The sequence below is a fragment of the Tetrao urogallus genome (assembly GCF_951394365.1).
Source record: "Tetrao urogallus genome assembly, chromosome: 5".
Classification (NCBI taxonomy): Eukaryota; Metazoa; Chordata; class Aves; order Galliformes; family Phasianidae; genus Tetrao; species Tetrao urogallus.
In genome coordinates, this window is record NC_136818.1 from 62597915 (window position 1) to 62617790 (window position 19876).

The 19876-nt window shown below is 41.5% G+C and overlaps 1 protein-coding gene across 11 annotated transcripts in view; it reads left to right on the forward strand.

The window, feature by feature from the left end:
- The window catches only part of DOCK1 (dedicator of cytokinesis 1), a gene marked incomplete at both ends in the record, with an annotated part of 271662 nt that overhangs the window by 189141 nt on the left and 62645 nt on the right, over positions 1-19876 (forward strand). For all 11 annotated transcript variants that reach the window (XM_079535574.1, XM_079535578.1, XM_079535579.1 and 8 more), the window contains 4 exons: positions 3429-3507; positions 4512-4612; positions 7947-8005; positions 14324-14472. In XM_079535574.1, coding sequence (XP_079391700.1) covers positions 3429-3507; positions 4512-4612; positions 7947-8005; positions 14324-14472 — 388 coding nt within the window. The remainder of the gene's footprint in view (positions 1-3428; positions 3508-4511; positions 4613-7946; positions 8006-14323; positions 14473-19876) is intronic.

Below are 19876 nucleotides of genomic sequence, written 5' to 3' on the forward strand. Positions count from 1 at the left end.
TAACACGCCATTTCCTGGAGTAGAGCCAGGAATTCATTGAGCAGTGTTCTTTTTTTTTTCCCCCTCCATCCACATGATCTCTCCAGAGCACTCATCTTTCTTTCCAGTGAAGCATGCAACTGAGCAACGTACCAAAATAGTAAGGAGGCCACCAAACGTTCAGACTTTTCACCACGTAGCCCCATGTCCATTGTTGCAGCTCTTTCACAGGATGGCATTTCAATGTCCAGGAGAATCCCTTCTTTTCAGCACCATTGGATTTCCATACATCTGCGCAACATCAAGCAGAATTCCCAGTCAATGCTGGATTTGACTCATCTGCATCCTCAAGATGCTTTCCAGAAACCCTACGATTTCTCTGCTGTCTTTCTGGGTTTTCTCACTCCTCTTCACTTTGCTGTCAGAAGAGGGAGAGGATGAGGCTCACATCTGTCTGCTCCAGTTTAAGCATGGAGAGCAACCTGATGGGAAACAGCCAAAGAAATCTGCACTGGTAGATGTGTGCATTGGCACTGACATTCTCCTAGGTGAATGTGAGGATGCACAAGCATCTTCTATCCTGTTTTAAAATCTTCCTCTTGAGAGCATCCAAATCATGGCGTTTTGTTCTATATTGGTTTCAGAATATCAACACATTCTCTGAGATCCTGTTTCAGATGTTTTGTTTTGTTTTGAGGTCCTGTCTGTATTCCAGCAGGATGACATTTTTGTCAGAGAATATAAGGTGTTCAGGAGTCAGTGATGGCAACAGAAAGCAACGTTCACCTACGTCATCACCTACATTCAGCATTTCTTTTGTGGGCTTCATAACCATCCAACTTTACTCTACGGCGAAGGTGGGATGAAGTCTCTCCATCTGTTAACCAACTTGCTGCTTCTCCGTGGTCTTGTTTTCATATATATTCTTAAAATCAACTTCCTGAGATTAAGTCATCGGCACCTTGTTTTCTCTTGACACTGGGAGATCCTGTAAGAAAGAAGTTGGGATGCATTATGAGCTCAGGATGAGAGAAACCATTGTGGTGACTTTAATGGTGCCAGGAGGTAGTAGTAGTTCAACTGGTCTCTGATTATTCCACTGTGTAACTTTTTATGGTAATAGGATGGAGTGTAACATCAAATTAAATGAAAACCAAAATGGGGCTTGAATAATTAAAAAATCAACAGTCAAATCTCTATGTTTTTTTCCTTTTTTCTTTTTTCTTTTTTTTTTTTCTGATGTTCTACTGCAGGAGGTTGGGAGAATGCCTGCTTTCACAGAGCACTCTAGTTACAGGATAGCATATGGGCTGCGAGTGAGTGGTGGCATTTATTTACAATTACAGTTTTATAGATGTGTTGTGGTTTGGTCCTTTTCCTGTTGCAATGTACAGTAGATTCTGCACTGTTTGTTGTTTATTTGTAGTCACTTGAATGAACGTGGGGAAAAATGAGAGCTACGATTTGAAGAAAAATAATGGTATATAAAGTAATGAGATTGTTCCAAAGCTTAATTAGATGGAGCAGATTGAATACATTACAGTGATGTCTTGAGGCAACATAATTAAATTGGAAGCATAATCCTCCCTGTATTGGAACTGATTTTATCTTGGTAGGACGAGGAGCATCAGCGAGCTCTTCCTGCTGGTACATTGCTGATCCTTCTGGGAAGAGTTTTGGACCTCAGAGCATTGTCAGACCTTAAAAGCACAAAACAAAACAGGACATAAATCTACAGACGGAATTGGTGGTGTTCTGGTTACAGGGATAACGTTGGATTCAATCTTAGTACGTGCTACAGCTCAGTAATTGAATCATAGATCTGAAACACGTCCGCAGCGTGTTATTGTGTATGCTGAATTCATCTCATTTATAAAATCTCTTAATGGAGTTGTTTCCAAATATATACACTGACAAAGATTCTGGTGAATAATGCATGGAAGTGCAGTTCCTGAAATGCATCTCTGCGTGTGCTGGGTACAAGTACAGGGATGCATGTGAAATCTTGAGGTACAAAGAGCAATATTAAGAAATGTATGTATGCATATATAGATATGTATATTTTTATGTATTTAGACACACAAGCGTATCTATGTATGTGTGTATATATCTTTTGCTTTTACATATTCATTGCTATTTAATAATTATTATCTGCATTTTCTTTCATGCTTCTACCAGGAAAAATAAAAATAGAACAATCTTTCTGTTCATGTTTGGATACTTTTCTTCTCCTGCTGTTGGACGAATCTGATTTTACAGTACAGATGCATCCCAACCGTGTGACAATTAGTGCCTTGTTTTGTTAGTTTTGTATACGTGAATAATCTCTGCTCCCATCCTGATCTCGGTGTGAGGTTTGATTTCATTTGGGCAGCCAAGCATTTAGCTAGATGTTCTTTTCTTTTTTTCTCAGGACAGATCAGTAGGTATCTTAAATTCAAATAAAAGTTCCAACTCCTTCTACTGTTTTAATTTTATTTTATTTTTTGTCAGCTTGTAGAAGATTAATTTTCTTACTTGCATCCAGTAGTGCCAGTCTCTTCTTAAAGATTGCTTTTGGGGAAAAGGAAAGAAAGGTTATACGTGTCATGATTGGTCTTCATCGTTTCTAGAGCTTTAAGGGACATAAATCTGTATCACAGATAGCCTGCTCCCAAGACAAGCTCATTTGTCTGGGCATTAGCTGGCAGTTCCATAGCATAAATTTAAAGTTTTCAGGAGGAATCTAATGTTTATTTTGGAAATGGAGATTAGAATACCAGAGAATAATATGTTTACTTTTCAGCACCATGAATATGTAGTGACCTACTTATACTGTACCATTTGGTTTTATTTTTAAAGCTTGTCAAGCCAACTCCTATTGCAATTTAACAAGCAACCTTTTTAGAGAAGCAATAAACTGTACTGGGTATTAAATTAACATTTTAGAAGTAGAACATTGCACAACATTTTGAAGACTGTCCTTCAGCAGCTTTTTAATGTGTTTTTGTTCCGTAAGTAAAATAGTGTCTGTCTCATGTGTTTGAAAACACGTTTTGTTTCACCTGCAAGTTAAAATAGAGCCAGTTTCAGTTCTGGTGAGCTGCAGCATTCAGACGCTGTCACTTTAAAGGGGGGGGGGGGGGAAGAAACAATTTCATTTTTCCTCTAATAAACTGAATGTTTAATGATCTCCTGATTATCATGAGATATTTTAAAGACAAGTGATTTTTATCCAAAACATCCCTTATGTTTCTTTACCCCGCGTCTGCGAATTTGCTTGATTAATTTTGAGAACATCTGCATATAATTCCGTGTGCTCAACAGTGGTGAGATCACACTGCTTTTCAAGTAACAGCTACAAATCTCACTTCCCAGACAGACTCCCATTTTTGTCTAATTGGAATGCCAAGTGTACAAAGGTGCCGCCGAAGAGTGTGTAATTATGTAATTTTCTCTTGATCTTTCAGAGTCTTCCTGCGAGCAATTAATCAGTATGCAGATATGCTAAACAAAAAATTTCTTGATCAAGCCAACTTTGAGTTGCAGGTAAGAAAAAAAATTATCAAAATACCAAACAGCGTCTTGGGATGTAATATGAATAGTGTAATAAACTTCTGTCCCAAACAACTAGAACTAATAAAGCTGGAAAAGACCTCTGTGATCCCCAAGTCCAGCTGCCAGCCCATCCCCACCATGCCCAGTGTCCATGTCCCCATGTGCCACACGATTTTGTTGTCTGTGTGTTGACCGTAAACCCTGGAATCCCAGTTAGCCCATTCAGTTGTCCTGTGCTCAGCACTTACACTCCACTGTCGTTCTCCGCTTACAGCAGCACCAAGTCTTATCCCACAGTACCATACTGAACTCCTCATTTCCCTCTGGATGTGCAAAAAGGGAAAAGGACCCTTTCCAGACTGGTCATAGAAACACAGAATGAGCTGGGTTGAAAAGGACCACAATGATCACCTGGTTCCAACCCCCTGCTGTGTGCAGGTCACCAACCAGCAGCCCAGGCTGCCCAGAGCCACATCCAGCCTGGCCTTGAATGCCTGCAGGGATGGGGCATCCACAGCCTCCTTGGGCAACCTGTTCCAGTGCCTCACCACCCTCTGGCTGAAAAACTTCCTCCTAATATCCAGCCCAAACCTCCCCTGTCTCAGTTTAAGACCGTTCCCCCTTGTCCCATCACTCTCAACCCATGTAAGGAGCCATTAACAGGTGCTTTGCTAGAGCTATTGACTCGAATGTGGGGTCTGAGTGTAGATCCTTTTCTATCTTTTATCCATATTTATGTGTTCATATTTTATTTTACTTGTATAACCAAATGCAATCGATTAGGATTTGTAGGTGGGAGATGTTTCATGGGAAGATGAACGCAGCGAGGGGATGTACTAAATACATCAAGAAACAATGCCTGTGTAGTGTCTGTTATTTTCACCTTTAAATATTTATGTGAATGACTTCGATTCTTCTAAGGTGTTTTGTGGATGTGCAGAGAAACGTTTCAGAGAATTAATGGTATCTGTTCTTGTCGTTCTGGGTCCTTTCAGCTTTGGAACAACTACTTCCACCTCGCCGTTGCTTTTCTCACGCAAGAGTCCTTGCAACTGGAGAATTTTTCAAGTGCTAAGAGGGCAAAAATACTTAACAAGTAAGTCCTATTCGTCGTCTAAATTGTGGACGAGAACTTGAGGTCTGTTAACATAATTTTAGTTTAATTTCTTAGCTAAATCTATTCAAATTGAGACACAATCATGGTATAATGAAAGGTTGGTTTTTAAAAACATGAATCAAGCTTTGCGTGTGTTCCTACCCTTGAATCAAGATCTAAATTACATGATTCATTACTGATGAAGACAGTATTTTATACTGCGGGATATTCATGAAGTCAAGACTTCTCAGAAGTATTAACATATTACAAAGCTGCATTTTTAAATCACTTCAGCTTTGTGATCGTTCTCATTCTGTGGGCACTCTTTATTGCTTAATTCCTGACAGCCTGTTAGGGTGAATTTCCCCAACTGCAGCCCACATCCCTGTGTTATCCCTAAGGACTGGCTTTGTAGAGTGTTGCTCCCCTGCTTATAGAAGGAGTTGCACTGCCTACCTCTGACTGGGCAGCTCAAGCTGTGTGGTTTTTACTTCAGAACCCCACAGCAAATGAAAGGAAAGAAGAAACACTGCAGTGTGAATATTTTCGTGTGTGCATTTCTCCCCAAATTTCTTCGGGCTCCCAGTGCAGAGGACCCTTATCCTTGACTGAGCGCTGAAAAAGCTGGTTGAATATTTTGAGACTGTATGTGCAGGTTCACTTTCGGTGCTGTGGTGCCTGTAAAGAATGCCTGCAAAAGCAGTTTGTTTCCATTTTCAGTCGGGTTTCCACAGTTAATGCAGTTTCAGAGCTCCGAGTCCCTGAGCAAGCCTCTTCTATGTGTAATATATATTCTATCTATAGAGAGATACGGTGTATTTTGTATTACTGAACTGAAGCCTTTTTGTGTGTTACTGTGATGTGAGATACCGCAGTGAGAATGGGAAGAGTTTCACACTGCTGCTGTGTGATGCGGTTGTAAGGGTTTTGCTGGAAGTGGCAGCACCATGTGGGCTGCACTCTTTGACCAAAAAGCAGAGGGCTCTCTTTTTTTCTTTCTATTTTCTTTTTTTTTTTTTCCCCCAGCAGCTGAGTTTTGCCCTTCAGACTCATCCACTCCATCCTGAGTTTGGAGCTGTTTCCTTTGGAAGCTGTGATTTACCACAGTGTTAAAACAGAATTTTTCAGCACTGTGTGATGTATCATATATGGCTCTGGGCAGTCTGGTCTGGTGGTTGGTGACCATGCATACATAGCTTGGGGTTGAAACTGGATGGGCATCGTGGTCCTTTTCATCCCAGGCCATTCTGTGATTCGATACGTACGCATGACTTGTGGGGCTGCTGTGATGAGACAGAAATATTTAAAAGTTTGGTGGAAAAGTGATCTTAAATAAAGCTTGGGGTTTTGCAGTAGTGATACAAATACCACAAATAGCATGAAAGCCACTGACTTGCACAGAGAAATCAAGGTGCTTTTGTTCAGTGATATAAATCCCATTTTGTTAGAGCTGGAATGCATGAGCCATGTTTTTGCACAAGATGAGATCAGTGGTACAAACTCTTCAATAAGTGCAAAGGACACTGACAGAAGTCAAAGTGCTGCAGTCCCAACCAGGTGGAAAGGCAGAGGGATTGAGCTCAGCAGCTCTGGGTCCAAATTCTCTTCCCTTCTCCTCTGAGCAGAGCTGGGGTGCGCCCACCCAATGGGGCTCCTATTGATTGGGCTCCTGATCTGAGCAAAAACCAATGCCAGGGAGCTGGAAATGCCAGGTGGGACTGGAAACGCCCCTAAAATACATCTGGAGACTGATTTTCCTCTTTGTGAGAATAAGATCCTTGGATGGAAATGTTCGGAAGTGATTCTGATATTAAGTGGGGCAGCATATTTCACTGACGAAATCTGAGAGATCAACAGGCATTACTCACTACTGAGATAAGTAAACAGACTAAGTCATTTGAAGTGGATACTTAATGAAGTCTGCTAAATTGTAAATCTCTGTTTATAATGATTTTGCGAGTTGTTATTTTCAGTTTAATCGTGTTTGGGGGGACGAAAACCAAGACAGTAAATTCATCAGATGCAGTAAGTGGTTGAAAGCACTAACTTTTATTGCTGTGGGGAAACAACTATCAGTTCTATGCCAAAGCGATATAAATAATCACTTCATTCAATTTCACTCGCCCTCTTTTCTAAGTACATATTTCAATGTGCTAAATATTCAATAATTAAAATTTAATTATTGTAATCTGCAGTTTTTTACTAAATGTTGGATTGAAACGTTAGGTAATTACGTACTGAATGATAAAGAGAAATATCATTAATCCTTATTAATGACAGGTTATCTCACTGTTATCCCACACAAACTCCACAAGTTGCCAGACACAACCGTTTGCTCATCCTGTGGTTTAATTAATGGTCTTCAGTAAATAATCTGTGTAGCAAGTGGGTTGTTGGAGCTCCTTACATAGGCTTGCAGGATGGTTATGGTGTAGGTCTGGTAATGCATGAAGTCAGTAGGCTTTTTTGTGTTCATTAAGCTTTCCTGGCATCAATGCTGTGATGGAGGGCATGTGGCACAGGTGGCACCAGAGCTGAACAGGAGACATTGGGCCACCAGGCAAAGGAGCATCCGTGTTGCTTCGGCCCAGCACCCCACACCCCCATGATGTGCAACACAAAAGCTCTTCCTTTATGATTTCACACAAGATGTCACTCGGCGCTCCTGGATTTATTTTCTAGGACAACGTTATGCTAAGAATGTGTGTAAAAATAAAACAGAGCCTTAGGCCGTGCAGCTCTCTGCCGTGCTTCCTCCAGCCATCGCTGTTTGGGAAGTAGGAAACGCTCACAATTAATCTCTGCAAACACCCACGTGTCCCAGAGGATGGTTAGGTAATCCAAAAACAGAGGTTTGCCCAGGTGAATGTTTGTGTTCTCCCTTCAGTAAGTAGAAATTTGTTCCATACGTGGAAACTCGATGATCTCTGAGGGACAGCACGGAGTGCAGGGCGAGCTGCAGCCTTTGGGGCTGCATCTCTTGGGGCATCCTGAGCAAGTCTGCCTCTCCCTTTGGCCCCACTTGAATTCTGCAGAGATCAGTGCATGAAGGTGTGTGGCAGAGCTGGGGGAGCGAGGAGCAGTGTCACTGATAAGGGTCACACCTGGAGGATTTCATAGAATCATCACAGAATCATAGAATGCCCTGGGTTGATAAAGGACCTCAAAGATCACTCTAGTTTCAACCCCCCTGCACAGATTGACCTCTGCTTTCAGACATTTTTGAACACTGGTCAGATTTTCAAACCAAATTTCTCTGCTTATTGATATGTCCTGTATGTGATTTTTTTTTTATTTTTATTTTTTAAATCATGTTTTTTGTTCTCTCTTTAAGGTATGGTGATATGAGAAGGCAGATTGGTTTTGAAATCAGGGACATGTGGTACAATCTGGGTAAGTAGCATGAACACCTGTTGCTCAATGCTTTCAGCCACTGTTTGCTTAAAGGAGGTTCAGATGAAACAAGGCTACTTTCTCCTGAAATAGGCACCTAGGAAGCAAGTGATGTAAGAAATAAAGCCTCCTCTGCATACTTAGTTCACCATCTGAGAAGACACACAACTAGTCAGTGTTTATGCATCTTCATTTTCGTTTTGTGGTGTTCAACCTCATTTTAAACAGAAACAATTATAGTGAGGGCTTTTGCTCTTTTTTTCAATAAATAAATGGATATAAAAATATGCATATGGACACATACACTTAGATCCATTGTATTGTAGCAAAATGAAGATATCTGAGGGCTGCCAGTAGCTTTGCCTGGAAATTCAGCTTGAAGTCTGATTTTCAGTCTTGTTTGACTGTACCAGAATGACTCGGGGTGATCAGCAAAGAATGGGAAGCTGGACATCCTCAGTTTGTGGGTAAATTAGGCAGACCTTTCTCAACTCCAGGTATGTTTTGTGGGTATAATTTAGCTATACAGGGATTAAGTTTTGTGAGCAACGGAGTATTCACTGCGAACTGAGTGTACTCATCTACCAGATTTCATTTTCTTGGGCTTAACAGCAGAGACACTTCAGCTGTTCTGAGTTTTATCAAAAGTTTCTTAAGTTATCAGAAATAAATGCATTTGCCACTTGACTTATATCTCCAGCTGAACTGTTGTTGCTGAAGCTTGAAAAAATATATAAGCATATATAAAGGAAGGGGTTACCAGGGTTCACAATTACTTGATATCACAGAGGTATCATCCACTCTGCTGGAATGATGAAAAAAAGCCTTCCAAGACCAGTTGAATTCACTTTTTATTAGAAGCATCTTTCACAAATCTGGAGAACAGATTAAAGCATAATGCACAGCTGATGTGGGACTTGACAGGCAGGTAATGGTTCCAGCCCCAGAACAGATGCTGGGTCAGCCAGCTCAGGATGCTGGCAGCCTCCATGGTGGTTATTAGCTAAATCCTTCAGTGCTTTATGCTTACAGTCACATACCCATCTGTTACTTTTCCTACTTTCTCTGGCATCTTTGAGTTTTTAAACCGGGTGTACTTTTCCTGCCATTTAGTAGACTGAAGTGGAGGTGTTTGTACGTATGCATCTGGCTGTTCTAACACGTGGCCCTTTTATTCAACCTTGGATTGATATTCAAACTTGGATCAACAGTGGAGCACGTTGTGCTTTTTACTGCTGCCACTGACGTTGGCTGCTCTTGTGCACGCTATTCAGCTGCCTTTGAGTTCTGCTTTTCACCATTAACAGGGAGATGTTAACCATTTCCACCGGTGTTTTGTGAATTGACTGCATAGAGGGGCAGTGTTTCCTTCAATCTTTGTGCTGTCATGATAGAGTTTTAGATAGAATTTTGGTTTCTTCTTTACAAACTGTTATTACTCAGGAAGATGACTCCGTGACCTCTTCTAGCTCTGATGTCTGTGCATTCCCTAAGCAACTGGGATCATTAGTTCTGAAATTTTACATGTTGAGGGAGTTGGTAAATTGTTGCACTTCATAACAAAAGCTGCAGGAGAAAGGTAAATCACAGCCAGGACCCCAATCCAGCAAGGCCTTTGTACTTTTCATAATGAGAATCGTTCTTTTTCTCCACTTCTTTGTGATACAGATAGTCAGTGCTGATCATGTTTAACTTCTGGCTCTCCACCAATCTCATGTATGTCACAGCATCAATTAGGAAAGAATACTGACTTACCACTGCAGAGGAATTGATTGTAGTGCGTTTGATGCTTTTATCTTAGAAGTTTCACTACATTAGTCAAATTCTTAACATGTATATGCTCAGAAACAAAATCCAAAGCAGAAAGCTATTATTCTTGCATAACCTTGAGCATATAATTTTTTATGACTACCTGCCATTGTGTATAAGATTCGACAGAAACAAATAACTTTGACTTTTTGATTTATGTTATCCCCTAACTTTTTGTTTAGAAATTCAGCGCGTGATACTTGCAGAGTTGAAACTTTTCACCAGACAGACCTTTAGCTGTGACGCACATTCAAAAGTATAACTTATTTTCTGAAATTAGATGGTAAAATACAAACTCTGGAAGGTTATTTTTTGCCTGCGTATTTCTGGTGCAGTGGTGGTTGCATTAAAAAAAGAAAGAAAGAAAAAGGACCATGTGTAGTAGAGTACAGCAATAGGTAACTGTGCATACACACTTTAATGTAATTTAGGAGTAAAGATTTTGTTTTAAACAGGGAGCCCTGTGTGAGAGATCCGGACTGACAGATTTTCTACATAAACCCTTGCTGTGTCTGTCCTGTCTGATACCTTGCTCGATTTGCTCACAAAGGCTTTAGGTTTGTGTGCTGTGATGCAGTAGCAGTGAGGATGGCTTTGGGGAGTGTAGTCTCAGCGTGCAGAGCCCCTGCTGTGCTGGCTTTCTGAAAGTGCTGTGAGGTTTTCATTTTCCTGCATGCATCAGTGGCAATGCATATTATTATCTGTAGGCTTATTTCCTTCCGAATCACAGCCTGAACTTTTAAAAATAATACATTGTTTGGTGTCACTGCGTAGTTAGAACTGAGGCACCTTAGACCTGGATGAATATCGTGGGAGCACACAGAAGGCTGTCTTGATGTAAATGCAGGGAATCAAATGGCATGCACTGAAAAGCATTACGTAGTGCAGCTCAGCTATACAAAACTGAGTTTGATGCTGGGTCACGTATGTCAATTTTCAATGGTTAATGTTTTCAACAGGGGAATGTTGAAAAAGCAACAAAAAAAATTCCTGATGGTAGAGTCGATTGAGGAAAGACAGGTCAGAATCATAGAATCACCAAGGTTAGAAAAGACCTCCAAGATCATCCAGTCAAACCAACCACCTGCCACCACTGTTTCCCACTAAATCACATCCCTTAGTATAGAATCATAGAATCACCAAGGTTGGAAAAGGCCTAAAAGCTCATCCAGTCCAACCATTCACCTATTACCAATAGTTCCCACTAAACCATGTCTCTCAAAACAACATCCAGTCTTTCCTTGAACACCCCCAGGGTCAGTGACTCCACCACCTCTCTGGGCATCCATTCCAGTACAATATCTGTATGTTCCTTGAACATCTCCATGGTTGCTGACTCCTGGGCAGCCCATTCCAGTGCCTGATCACTCCTTTATAGAAGAATTTTTTTCCTCGTGTCCAAGCTGAATCTCTCCTGGAGCAACTTGAGGCCATTCCCTCTCATTCTGTCTCTCATGGGAGCAATGGCCCACCCCCATCTCACTACAGTCTCCATGCAGGCAGCAGTAGAGAGTGATAAAGTCATCCCTGAGCCTCCTCTTCTCCAGACTAAACAATCCCTGCTCCCTCAGCCATTCCTAAGCCCTGTGCTCCAGACCCCTCACCAGAAAGCATTGCTTTCATTGAACCAGCTAGTGGAAGGTAGAAGAGTGAAGGTCCTGAAGCTGAAGTAAACCTGTGGTGCTGTCATGCAGTGGGCTGGTCGCCAGCCCAGCCCTCCCTTCGCAGTCCTGATACCAAGAATGGACTGGGCGAAGATGTTAATGTTGTGGGAGGGAAGGCTGGGGTTAAAAATAGACCTGAACTTTGAGCGTTATATAAAAAGGAGTCATTACAAATAACACTCTGAATTAGTTATATGTGTGCACAGCTGACCCAAGGCAGAGGTGAGGCTGCTGACAAATTGTTCAGTGGCCCAAAGGTAGATTAGAAGCTGGGAAATGAAAATCATGCAGATAAAGAAAGCACTTGCATATTGGTTCACTCAGATGAAGCTCAGTGCTGTTGGGTGAGCAATCTACATAGAGAATGTTGTGGCAAGGCAGAAACCACTGTGGAAAGTTTTATATGTAGTCAGAATAAAAAATAATCCCGGTTTTGCACGCAGTTTTAAAAACAGATGTGCAGTTTGTCTTTTGGAAGAGAGGCTGCAGTTTTGTTCCAGATTTGTCATATATTAAATCCCTGTGTGGGATCTCCTACGCTTCAGGGGGGGCTGAAAAAGAAAAGGGAGAATTCATGGCTTGGTTGTTAGTCAGAAAGTGCTGTGCGTGACACGCAGCTGCAGTGGAGGCTCTCAGCATCCAGAGTAGGACCATGGCCTTTGGTTTGTGCTCTGATGCTGCGTGCATATCACTGCTCAAGATCGCATCATCCAGGCTTGCAGCATGGTGTCACTGCCTGCTGCTGCGTGCCCTGTTTAGGCTCAGGTCTGTGTGAGGTGGAAGGTCCCTTGGGCCTCAAGCACATGCTGTGGGTGCCTCAGCACACACTCTCCCTGGTCTCCATTCAGGTCATCCCTTCCTCGTTGAGGTGACGTGGTGCTCAGTTGTTTTGCTTTCGATGGGTAACTGTGCATTTCACTTCAGAAAAGGGGGAGTCAGAGATTTAAAAAAAAAATGATAACAAACCTTTGCAAATTCTCCATTTTTCACGTCTCAATTTCAATTGTTGCTTTTCTGAGGGGAGGGGGGTCCCTGCACACGAAGCAGAGAAAAACAACTGTGATCCACAGAGAACCTTGGGACATTGAATGTGTGCCTGACACATAATGGCTTTTGTCATTATCATTTGTTTTCTGAAGTATCAGATGTGACGTTTCCCAGGCATAATACAGGAAAACTGGCACCTGGGATGCTGAGTGAAATACTGCTCGTAAGGAAGGTAGAGAGGGCTGCACTGCTTGTACTGCTGTTCCTGACCAGCAGCCAGCATTGGAGCATCACATGGCGTAGCGATTTTGGTTGAGCATTCCTTCACCCTAATAGCATTGTTAATGCTAATGGGATTCTGAAGTTCGCCAAATCAAGTAGCATAAATTATACCTCTTAAAAAAAAAATAAATAGCAGCAGCATGTTTTATCTTTAAAGGATTTTTTCTTGATTACATTTGCTCAGATTTATGTTACTTCTGGTCAGAAGTGAAGCTGCTAATTAAATACTTCAACGGTTACTGCTATGGCAGCGTAGTGCAGTGGAATCTAAATGAATTGAGATGTGTTTGTATTGTGTACCACTGATAAGCTGCAGTGAGAAACAAGAGTGTTAAAGCAGGGGGGGCTGAGGGCTCCTGCAGGCAGCCCAGCCCACCTGCAGCACTGGGGGCATAGAGGTGTTCCCAAAGCACCCTGTTGCCTGCAGCTATTAACCTCTTCTTTGTAAGAAACTTCACTCACTGAACCTTGAATGCCCTGCACTGTACGCAGACCAGTGTGAATTTCTATTCTTTTTTATTAGTAGCATTACAAAACCAAATGAGCTCCATAATCTTTCAGGTTCAGTGCAGTGCTTTAAGGTATTGGACTTCTAATGTCTTCCATACATTCCTTTGCACTTTGTGTTAGAATAAGCCTACTTCTGCTGCTCTGCTTTGGGTAGTTGTCTGCCACAGCTGGGAGAAAACGAATGCCTGGAAGTGTTTATTTGGCTTTTACAAAGTCCTGGTTGGAATCTTTGTGTTTTCTGAACTTCCACCATTGAGTCCTGTGCCTACAACTTCCCGGTGCCCTCACACTGCCCAGCACAGGCATCTTTCCCTGGTGGAGCTGTGTTGATCATTTGCAGAATATGTAATCTCCGTCCTCTGCACCTCATGCAACAGAAGAACAGGAACTACGTGTTCTTAACAAGTCCAGTATTTATTAGGCTTTGCGTTGCTGTTAAGGGTTCCTTTCTGCTCTGTGTGCAGAGCACGTAGCAGGGAGCACAGGGGGAGGCGTGTTTTTCTGTTGAGAAGATAAATATGAAATAAAGTTAGCCAGTCAGATCAACTCCTGGAGAAAGGAGGCATATTGTCAGCTTAGCTAAGATGTGGCTTCGTGTCTCGGGGCTGTGTAAGCATGCACTCATGGTGACATTTTGATAGAGTGACACAAGGAACATTTTGTACGCTGTGGAAGATACAGAAGCCTAAATAAGTTAATACAAGCAATGCACCTTTTAGCTGCCTTCTATCTGTAGCATATATTTAAAGAAAGCCCTGAAATTTAATACGTGTGTGAGCGTGGATGATTTGTGGAAAACTCAGCAAGTTCCAGCCTGACTACTGGTTGAGCAACTTCATTGCTTGGGTTTATAATATCACATAGTTAACCTCTTGAGAAATAAATTACAATACAAATTTCAGTCCAATCTTGAGAAATTGTCCAATCAAGTCCAATCTTGAGAAATACTGTCTTGCGCTTGAACTATATGACAATTTATGGTTATGGCTTTTAAAACAATTATCTCCTACCAAGTCAGTGGCCATTCATTAGCTCTGAAATGCATTTTTTTTTCTTCCCTTTAAAGGTCAGCATAAAATCAAGTTCATCCCAGAAATGGTGGGACCTATCTTGGAAATGACACTCATCCCCGAGACGGAGCTTCGAAAAGCTACGATCCCCATCTTCTTTGATATGATGCAGTGTGAATTTCATTCCACCAGAAGCTTCCAGATGGTAAGCAGTAAGCAACAACTATTTGAAGGCGTAAGATGGATTTAGCTGTTTGTTGACAAAAACATATGAATTTTTGTTGCTTCGCTATTTGTTTTGGAAGAAAAATGTAATTATGGATTTGTTTATTTTCTGTAACTCTGAATGGCTATAGAATTTTAATCTGAAGGTTTTAAATTCTCACTGAAGGCAAAATTTGCATGTGGTAAATTAAACCTTTCTTTATGATACAGCAGGAGAGCAAAGACATCTGTCTTAAATTTTCACTGTGACTTAGGGAAGGAGTTTGCTTGTGAGTTGAGTTGGACATAAAGAGAAGCCTGATAATGTGTAATGTGTACAATTTCATTATCTCTAGTATCTTGCAATTTTGATTCTATTAACCGTATTTTTATTATTGCTTTGAAGAGGAAAAGAGGCTAACCAACCAGAGGCAGCATATCTTCCTGCTAGATAGTTAATGCAACATCCAAACTTCAAGCGGAGTATTTTTATCCTATTCTCATTTTGCATGCCGAAGGAAACCCTTGAGTAAGCACACACTGATAGCTGAAGCTTTTGAGAGACAAGTATGATGAAGGAGAGTTTCTTGAGATTCGTCATCTTTCCTTCTTTCCCTTGAAACTCGAACTTATAGATTGAGTGTAAAACTAGTTAAGTCACGTAGTTTTGTAACATAGACCAGTATAGCTACTTTACACAGTGAAATTTCTGATCATTCAGGATATGACTTTGAAAACTTTGCAATACAGTTTGACACGTCGCTTTGTTTTCCCCCCTTCTCTTGCCATTTTTCTTTCTTGGATGGGAAGTCTTATCTTTTTCTGTATTTTTTTAGTGAGCTGTTATTCATAACCAGCTCTTAATCTGTAGCCAAAATAAATGAATGCCTGCGTGAAGAGATTTAAACATGGGGAAATTGCATCAGCTTTATTACTTTGATTTGTTTTGCGCTGAATGCTGTATGGAAAGGTTGTGAACTGTATTTTGGATCCATCCAATTACTGCATAATCATTCTTTCTTATGTTTGACTCTGATGGTACTGTAAAGATTGAAATGCTCGCTGGGATGCCATTTAAACTGTTTCCTGTCAGACGCTCTCTTTGTTACTTGTCGTTTTTTATTTGTACAATTATATGGATCATGAATAATCTGAGGGTAACTTTATAGCTAAATTTATGGCCCTGTGTTTTCTTGATGGGAGAAAACCAGCTCCGTGTGGAATATTTAGGTGATTTTAAGAAATGAGCATCTTAAATGTTTCTCACAATTGTTTTTGCCTTTTGAGAAGAAAAATGTCTGGTGCTAAAGTCGGGTATGTCCTGGACTGCAGATAGTCAACACGTATTTCTTGTGTCAGTACTGCTGCTTTCTTTATGGACGTAACACTGTGACAGGTACAGCGGTAGTAAACCTTTTTTTATTGCATTTGGAGTGAACCGTTAGGTCAAATGATATAATCAATCCATCCATTTATAATTCTGCAGATAATGTAGTTATATTCGTGCTGGGGCTCTGAGGTGGGTGTTTGGGGCACGAAGGTCACCAGCAATTTCCTTAGTCCTCAGGGGTGCATCCTTTCAGCTCTCACAGACTTGCATATGTCCAGTTTCTGCAGACAGTCATCCCTGGTGCACTGTCACTGGGTCACCGTTTACTTCCTCATTGCTTCTCCAAACAAGGAGAGGGGAGCTGGCCTTACCTGTGAGGCAGAGAAGCCATTTGGTCCTCCAGAATTTTCATCAGGTGTAACTTGTCAGCCCCGTTCAGCATCTGACATCTCTGAGCCATCTGCGTGCAGCCAGCAGAGGATGTGTTCAAAATGCCACATAAACCCCATGTCTGCCTGCTAAGGGATTCCCTATAGCATCCCGTTACAGACCCTGGTAAGGCTTAGTGCTAAAGGTTTGGAACTGTGAGCATCACAGGCCGGTGTCAATCCAAGTTGGCTGCAGCCATATGGAGGTTGAGGTATGACTGGAACTGATCCAAAGAACCAAACAAATGCAATTCCCCTCAGCTTCCCAAACTCTGACTGTTTCATCTGTCTTTCAGACAATAACTTGTTTATCAACAGTAGTGTTTGATGTTTTCTAAATGATGGAAATAGATATAAAATTGAAATATTACCAGTACCTAGGCAAGTTTCCATACTGAATCTGCCAATGTAACATACAGCATTTTGGTATGTACGTGCAACTACCAACTATTACTGCCTAGTCTTGCTTTTAAAGAGAAGTTCAAAACCGAATGGTTGGCTGCTGTTAAACTAATCTGCCAGAAATCCAATTATCTAACCTTATTAGTCACATCAGCAAGGGTTGAAATTGGCTCCACTTCTCCAGCAGATGTGCAAACCTCATGATGTGTGTGGGAGGAATTTGCAGAACTTCTGTGATGCCGTGATGGCTTGTGTTTTGAACAGACAGCTTTCCCCATGGCTGCTTTAATTTCTGTATGAATTGGTAAAACCAGTAACAGGCAGAGTGGGGATTTTGCTCTTCCACTGTATATAGCCCTGAGAAGAAGCAGAAGATAAATTCCCCTAAATTAAAGGCTGACTGAATTAAAAGCTGAAGTTACCCATCTTTGTCCTATCCCTTTTATGGTGCTTTGAAGCGTTATATAGGCTTCAAAGTAGCCTGTACCTCAAAGCATGAATCTGATACTAAAGTCTGTGTGAGACTGAAGCTTCCCCGTAGTAGAAAATGCCTCCTTCTCCACTCTGCTATTTCCCCTTTGCTTGTTTTACTGGTAAGCCCTTCAGATCAAAGGGAACATGTCAGAGCCGCAGAAGCCACGAAGGAATGCTGCTTTGATTGCTCAAGGCCTGGTCAGGTGAGCGTGATGGATCCCGTGGTGACAGCAGGAGAGGAGGTTTGTCATGAAACAGTCATTCCACTGAAATGTGGGATTTGAAGCATTAAAAGCCCCAACCTCTTACTTTGGCAGCCTGTTCCTTCCATCTGTCACTTCCTCTAGTTCCATTTCTTAGGAACGTTCCGGTTTGTTTGCCTACCCAAAACTTTAACTTGCCTTTTATAAACCCGTGGTGGCTGATTTAATTCTGCTTATTTTGAGCTCAGCCAGTTCACAGAGAGGTGCAAGTGTAGGATGTGGTACAAAGCATGCCGTGGAGAAAGCAGGAGGCAGAAGGAGATGCTTGTCTTTGGCAAAGGGAGACACTGATAGGTTCTCCCTATCTCTTACTTAGCACTGCATCACGATATGATTCCTTTTCACTGTTCTGATGCATATAAATTAGTAGATGTAATTATTTTAAGAGACGAAGATAAGTGATTTATAAGGTGAGGGATTAAGTCAGAAGCATTTCTCTAGCCTTCATTCTCCAACGTTATGACACGTCTCATCAAATAACGAAGAAGGAGCAGCCCTCACCTCCAAAATAACCCCCCCCACTCTGCAGTAGTGAACTTGCAGAAGTTACAAGTCCCATATGTCTGGTTTTCAGGCTGAGCAGCATTATTAAGGAGGATTGTCAAAGTGTCCAGTGGTGTTAGCATCAGAGTTATAAGCGTGCAAGATACAGCTTGTGTTCTTATGCTGTGAGAATAAGGAGCTGTGTAAAAGTAATGGTCTGAGGAAAGAGCCCGAGAACCAGAACAACACATCTGTTCCATTTTATACAAATTGGAAAGCCACTTAGCATAATAGAGCCATTGCCAAAAAGATAGAAAAATGATAGAGAAATGCATAATGAATGAATGCATAATGCAAAATCATATAGAAATGCATAATCAATGAATGCATAATACAGATGATTGCTAAAATAAAACTATGGCTGCATCTAAAGTATCTCGAGCTAATGTTCTGTTGTAAAGAGAATTAAATGAGGGAAGATGGGAAGAAATGAGGGGAAAACCCTTTTAATTCATTTCCAGCATTTATCAATAAATCCTAGTGTCATCGAGGCAGCGATACCAGCATTTTAATTTGCTCTGTAATTTCTTGTTGGTTATCAGTGAGTTTCAAACTGATATAATTCCTCTTAGTTAGCTGATTTACTTGAGTATCTATCACGTTTTGCAACCTATAATTCCATTTTAGGTCTTTTTACCTGCTCTGAACCCTGTGTTAACCTCCCCCTCCATGCTATGGATTTGAGCACAGAACAGAAGTGATTGAAGTGTAAATGTTTAAGTTTTATTTATTTTCTGGTCTTTCAGGATATTGGTATTCTTCCCTCACTTAAGAGGAAGGGAAAAAACAGATGCAGTGAGTCCAGAAACATCCCAAATCTCTTCATATTAAATGGCCACTGGACCTGTTTGCTGACCAGGATGCTCTGGGAAAATAGGATATGGAAGATAAAACTGCTGGCAATTGTCACAACCTTTGTAGTGGCCTTCTAACAAAGTTTTCACAGGATCTTTGTGTTATTTCTGCATTAGTGGTGTTTATCTGTCCTTTGAATCTTATATAGCAAGTTCATTATTATCTCATATCTAAACAAATGTACAGCAGCTTGGAGGATTGAAAGACATCCTCATCTACAGCCAGTGCTGCAGTTATGGCCTGCCCACACTGTAGGTAAACCTAAACCCAAAGTGATTAGTTGAACAGACACTTGAAGATGCTTGATAGCTTACATTGATATGTAACCACTGCTTCCTCAGCGTTAGAGATTGTAACAGACAGATGAAACAGTGGATATACTCTATGCTAAAGTTCATGCACACATCCTAAAGGGAAGCTGAGATCTCGATCAGCTGCAAGGATAAGTTGATAATAATTTCCTGTAATCTTCCTAGCATCACCCCTCGAGCTTTCGCTGCCAACAGATAGATATGAATCTAGCTCATCACTAGTGCCAGAGATATCTCCTAGGTCTCCAGAAGGAACCTCAGCAAGTGTCACTGGCTGTAACAGGAACAGGGGAAATATGGTGCTTCGGGTTGCCCAAGGAGGCTGTGGATGCCCCATCCCTGCAGGCATTCAAGGCCAGGCTGGATGTGGCTCTGGGCAGCCTGGGCTGCTGGTTGGTGACCTGCACACAGCAGGGGGTTGGAACTGGATGAGCCCTGTGCTCCTTTGCAACCCAGGCCATTCTGTGATTCACGTGAGAGTAAATTCCTTTGTTATAATTGCAATCCTACCTTGTGTTATTTTATATGCTTATAAGTTTAAAGAAAGAAAAGGGAAGTTGGAGATATTTTCATCTTATGCCCGATGCAGCATCCCACAGCCATGTGCTCATGTGATTCCATGGCCCCGTTCTTTCCCTTTTGTGGAAGACCATAGCTGTATGAACCGTGGAGGGAAGAAGGAATCTGGACTGTGTTGAGCAATGCTTAGTCATCTGGGTTGAGTGATCTGAGCCACATCATCTCCTTGATAGGTGTGAGGAATGATCACAGAGCAAGGAATGCTGTTAATGGTTCATTC